Consider the following 5,827-nt stretch of genomic DNA (forward strand, 5'->3'; position numbering starts at 1 on the left):
GACTGCTGGGCAGTCTGAGAGCTCAGGAGAAGAGGGAAAGTCGGAGAGACACAAAAAAGGTGGAGAAACACCAAAGGCAGAGGAAATAAAATCTATCCAGGTGAGGAGAGGTTTGGCTTTGCAGGCACTATGAAAATCTTTCTTTCCTGGACAGTCCTGGCAGTCCTTGTCCTGGTGCACGTCTCCCAGGCAGTCTACGTTCAGGTGAGTCTTTTCCTCTTTCATTTGTTGGTATTAAGAGTTCAACAAAGTGCTGATATTTTTTAAACTTCTGGCTGCAACAGGAATTTTGAACTAAATTAATAGACCTGAATTTTTGCTTTGCTCTGCCTTGATTTCCACCTGCATCTCCCTGTGCTCTGGGTTTTCCTTCTGTGAAACACTTCAGGTATCACTAAATGCTGCTGCTGGTTTTTTACCTTCTCCAGCCATATCTCTGCTCTGAAATCCCTCAGGGACTGAGGCGTTTCATACCTGGAGTTTTCTCCTGGACCTAAAGCCACGTGTGGTGAAAGTGCTGACTTTAGAGAGTGATGCAAACAAGGGGTGACAAAGGAGAAATTGTCTTGTGTTACCTGGTTCTAGGCAGGAAGTTCTTTACGGAAATGATCTGTGAGTTTAGGGGATGGAGCCTGTTAAAAAAGGGCAAAGAAGAGCTTAGTTGGATCCAATTAAATATTAATAGGCAGAAAAGCGATTAGAGGAGACTCAATGAAATTTTCCAAGTACACAGCACCTATGGCCGATATTCCATGCAATGTGGAAGGGGTTAAGAAGGTACTTCAGGGCCCTGGTCTGTCCTTGGGAGAGCTTTGGATCTCTCTGCACTCATCGTGAGAAACAGCGTGGGAGATTTCAGTCTGATTGCAATATAAACTACTTCCTCGGGGAGCCAGGAAAACTAATACCTGTTAAACAGTTATTGACTCTATGTGTCTGCAGCAGGTTTCCAGGGACAAGGTATATTTGTGTCCTGGACTATCCTCTTTTTGTCCTTTGGATGGCAGAGGTATCCAGAGGTAGCAGGTTTAAGCTATTGCTTTCTCTCAAACCATTCTTCAACATTTGCAGTCTCCAGAGGAGCAAACAGCTTCCTACCCAGTGAAAAACATCCCAGTTTTCTACTTGTAGCCATAAAAAAATTAATAGATGAGAATGGCTGCTTCTATGTTGTGTAAAAGAGTAGGAAGCTCTGGAGTTTGAGCCGGAATTCTTCTCTCATTAATCATTAAATCTGTGTTTTCTCCACTGTACTTGCAGTGAACTCTGAGTGTGTTGCACTCCTTTCACCTCAGTTCTTTTAGGTCTGACTGATTCTTTGACTCTTCACTACACAAAGTCAGCTTCCACTCTTCTTCCCTGAAATAGTTTCCTAGATTTCCCTTCCCTGGCCCATAATATGTCAGATTTAGCTCTCTCTAATACATCTTTCTTACTTGAGGTGGCAGGGTTTTGTTTCTATTTTGCTGTTCCTTTGTTCTTTTTTGTCCCTTGGACCTGCAGATCTCAGGGTTTGTTCCCAAGTCCTGCTTTCTCTGAGGTTGTGCCTGTGGAAATCCACTCATTTTAGTTCTGTGGGTTTTGGTTCTCAGGTGTGTGGCCAACAGCTGAATCTAGAGCTGCCTTTATACAGGAAAAGTGAATTTTTCATAGGCAGCCAGGGCTGATCACAGAATCAGAAAGCTGCTTATGTTGGAAAGGCCCTTTAAGATCACTAAATCCAACTGTTCCTCCAGCACCAAGAGATCCACCATGTCCCCGGGTGCCATATCCACATGTTTTTCGAACACTTCCAGGGATGGTGACTCCACCACTGCCATGGGCAGCCGGTGCTAGTGCCTGATCAGCCTTTATAGGATCATTAAGGTCCAAAAAGATCTCTAAGATCATTGAGTTCAACTGATAAATTACCTGAGTAAGATCATAAACTGACTGCAAGGAATTTTACTTAGTTAAGTAAAGGCACGTCCAAAGTCTATCCGATTGGTTTTTTTAAACCTTTAGCACCAACTTAATGTGATTCTGTAAAAAATCCCCCAAAACCCCAGTCAGAATCAAATCCCCTCCCCACTTATATCACACCATTCCCCACTGGACTCCTGAGATGTGAAACAAATGCTGATATTTGGTCTTGTGCTGTATCAGAGTCACTGAATTTTATTTCTTTGGATGAGGAGCTGTTACTTGATCCCAGAATCCCAGGATGGTTTGGGTTGGAAGGGATATTAAAGTTCATCTCGTTCCAAACCCTGCCATGGGGTTGGAACCTCCCACGTCACCTTACTGACTACATGTTGGCCATGAAACCATGTTAAAACAGCAGATAAAAATCAGTTTGAAAGCGCTTCTTCTGTCTTCTAGGCCAAACTCTGATTACCTGCAGACGGGCAAAGACTTTGTGCACTTGGTTAAACAGCTGCAATAACTGCAACCTAAATTTATGACCTCAAAAAGGGGAATTCTCTTGAAACTGAGGGAATGACCCTTAACTGATGCACAGAGACAAGCAACGAAAACATAGAGTAATATTTCTCAGAGTCCTGTCCCAGCTTCCTTAGGTGGTTTCTAGTGTGAGCTTTGAGTCAGAAGTGTAATATTTATGCTTCCAAAACCTCGTTTTTCATGAATTGTGTGGGCAAGTTTTAAATTGGCACAGGGTGGGATTGTTGGGCTTTCTGTGGAGGGCCAGGAGCTGGAGTTAAAGATCCCTGTGGGTCCCTTCCAACTCAAGAGATTCTGTGATTCTAAATTAATGGAAACTTTCCACAAGGTGTCGGGGTGAAGGGTTTAAGCCCTTAACAATGTGTGGTGTGAAAGAAGAGCTCCTTTTGTGTGGTCACACCCTGCCAGGTCACAGCCAACACTTGACACTTCCACTGCTGTGTCAGGAGAAAGAGTGAACCAAATAAATTCCCATTTACTCCCATTGAACTCATGATTTTGTAGATCTCTACCACATATCCCTGGAAGTGCTGGACGGCACTTGGAGCAACCTGGTCTAGTGGAAGGTGTCCCTGCCTGTGACAGGGGGTGGAATGAGGAGAGCTTTAAGGTCCCTTCCAACCCAACCCAACCCAACCCAAGTCTCTTTTCTAGGCTGAAGATTCCCAGCCTGGATCTTCCTATCCCAGATTTTATGGGTCTTCTCATGGGGATGAGCCAGGCCCGAATTCTCCCTCTGTCCACTGCCCTCATTCAGCACAGGTTTTATCTGGGCTTTCTTTCAACACCGTCTTTTCCCTCTGTTACATTTTTTGGGAGAGCTCCTGGTGGAAATGGAATGGATTTGCCAAAGGCCTGACTTCCTGACACCTCTTTCTTCTGCACAGGATGGTGACTTGAAATTCTCCCTGGAGTCCGTGAAGAAGCTGAAGGAGCTCATGGATGGGAACAGACACATCAACCCTCGCATGATGGTTCCCATAGCCAGCTATTCCCCATGCCAAGAAAAACACCTCCCAGAGGAATTCCAGCCTGTGTGCAAGAGGGAAGATGCACCCATGATTTTTAGGAGGCTGAGTATGTAGTTCGTATTTCATAGTTTTCATTTTTACCACACTTTTCAACCTTTAACATTCCAATAGCAGGAGGCAAAGCCATGGAATTACTGCTGTGTCACTTCTAGGGCAGCTGGGAGGGTTTGTGCTGCCTTCGTGCTGCCCTTTCCCCTGCAAGGGTTGGGCTCCACGAACCCCCTAAGGAAAATTCCTGCAGTGCTGAGCTGAGCTGTTCCCTGGGCACATCCCACTGCTGTGACCATGGAAAAGTTCATCCAAGTAGAATAACGGAATCACTGAATGGTTGGGTTGGAAGGACCTTAAAGGTCATCCAGTCCCACCCCTTTGCCATGGGCAGGGACACCTTCCAATATCCCAGACTGCTCCAAGCCCTGTCCAGCCTGGCCTGGGACACTTCCAGAGATGGGGTAGCCACAGCTTCTCTGGGCAACCTGTGTCGGGGCCTCCCCACCCTCACAGGGAGGAATTTCCTCCCAGTATCTCATCTAAATCTACCCCTCTTCAGCTTAATCCATTCCCCCTTGTCCAAAGTCCCTCCGCCATGGGCTGCTGCTGCTGCAGTGTTTGCTTTTTTATGTTACTATATTTCATTTATCTACTGCCCAGTACAAGGGACACTTTAGGACGAAATGCTGCCATGCCCTGTTGTCCTCTTGCTTCCACATCTTCCCATTGCTTCCCAAGGAATTTAGGTATGACTTCATTCATTAAGCCATACTTTAGCATGAGCCAATTTTACTTAGAGCAGTATTACCTACAAGGATCTTAAAAATGATAAAACAGGAATGCAAAGGCGTCTCCAAGTGCTTTGACAGTGGCTCTGCCCTCCTGGCATCTGCCTGAAACCCTCCTTTCTCCCGGACAGGCCTGGCTGCTGAGGACGACCTGTGTGAGATCTGTGCCAACGCTGCCTGCGCCGGCTGCTTCTGAGTGAAGATGGAGAAACCCACAGAAGATGTGTCCAGCTGGGAAGTTTGTGCATTCCTGTGGCGAGATCATGTACTTTCACCAATCAATATTCCTGGGCTTCATCTCCCACTCCAGCCAAACTGGAGCTGCCAGCTCATGGGGACATCCCTGCAGTCTTGCAGCACCTGGATCAGGTGCCACCAGCAGAGGAGTTCTGCCAACAAGGAGGCTGTGACTCCTCCGAGAGGTGCAAGTGCTGCAGGAGTTGGGTGACACTGGAATGGAAAAGCCCTGGGTTCCATTTCCCACTATTCTGCCTTTGGATTTGAACAAGCTGGGTGAAACTCAGCATCCCCTGCAACCTTTTTAATGGCTAATATTTAATAGCTAATATTTTATGTCCAATAAGTAGTATCTAATCATTAATATCTGCCTGTGATTTGGCCTCCCCTACACACAACATCACTGCGTTATTCCCTTTCCCAGTCCCTCCTTCCCAGTGTGTTGGATCCTTTTCCCTTCCACCTGTCTGCAGGTGACACCTTTGATTTTGTAGCAGAACGCCAACAAATAACTTGGGACAAATTCCTGGTGTTTAGGAACACTTTGACAGCCAGAAATCAGACTGTTCCTTGTACTGATTGTTGTTGATTTAGGGAATGGGTGTAGAGGAGCACAGGAACACTTCTTCTCTGGTTGGATATCAAGGTTCTTTAAAGTCTCTTTGGGAGAAAGAAATTCCAAAGTGTAGTGCTAGAATCACACTGAAATGAAAACATTGCCTGTTGTTTTATTTATTGGTGGCAAGATCGTGAAGAAACGATCTGCCCATGTTTATATGCTGTATAAGCAATAAAAACTAGCATTAATTTGGATTTTCTTTTGTTTTGTTTATGTTATTGCTGGGTTTGGGGGTGGGTTTTGTTTTAGGATACTCTTCTTGCCTACTTGCTTTTTCCCCATATAAGGGGCTTCATGTCTGGGGCTTCCCTGAATAAAATATATCTTTTCATAATGTCCTGAACTTAAACCAATTTGTAGTCACAGAATCACAGAACTATTTGGGTTGAAAAAGCCCTCCAGGATCATTGAGTGCAACCTGTGCCTGATCCCCACCTTGTCACCCAGCCCAGAGCACTTAGTGCCATGCCCAGTCCTTCCTTGGACACCTCCAGGATGGGGACTCCACCACCGCCCTGGGCAGCCCCTTCCTATTCCTGACCACTCTTTCCACGAAGAAATTCCTCCTGATGTCCAACCTAACCTTCCGCTGTCAGAACTTGAGGCCGTTCCCTCTTGTATTGTCCCTTGTTCCCTGGGAGCAGACCCTGACCCCCCTGGCTGCCCTCTCCTGTCAGGGAGTTGTGGAGAGCCAGGAGGTCCTGCCTGAGCCTCCTTTT

General features: G+C 46.1%; 1 protein-coding gene across 1 annotated transcript; it reads left to right on the forward strand.

Annotated features, from left to right (window-relative positions):
- LOC125337026 (guanylin-like) lies at positions 1-5,302 on the forward strand. The gene is made up of 3 exons (XM_048326262.1): positions 1-204; positions 3,330-3,519; positions 4,384-5,302. The coding sequence occupies exons 1-3, from the start codon at positions 130-132 to the stop codon at positions 4,446-4,448; spliced, it is 330 nt and encodes a 109-aa protein (XP_048182219.1). The 5' UTR covers positions 1-129; the 3' UTR covers positions 4,449-5,302.
- Positions 5,303-5,827: the final 525 nt, after the last annotated feature.

Source organism: Corvus hawaiiensis, chromosome 22 (genome assembly GCF_020740725.1).
Source record: "Corvus hawaiiensis isolate bCorHaw1 chromosome 22, bCorHaw1.pri.cur, whole genome shotgun sequence".
NCBI classification, from domain to species: Eukaryota; Metazoa; Chordata; class Aves; order Passeriformes; family Corvidae; genus Corvus; species Corvus hawaiiensis.

What these genes read in the sequence shown, in the direction of transcription:
- LOC125337026 (XM_048326262.1), top strand. Translation starts at nt 130, where the DNA reads ATGAAAATCTTTCTTTCCTGGACAGTCCTGGCAGTCCTTGTCCTGGTG. An exon ending in CCCAGGCAGTCTACGTTCAG is followed by an intron (nt 205 to 3,329) that starts GTGAGTCTTTTC and finishes TCTTCTGCACAG; the next exon opens with GATGGTGACTTGAAATTCTC. An exon ending in CATGATTTTTAGGAGGCTGA is followed by an intron (nt 3,520 to 4,383) that starts GTATGTAGTTCG and finishes TCTCCCGGACAG; the next exon opens with GCCTGGCTGCTGAGGACGAC.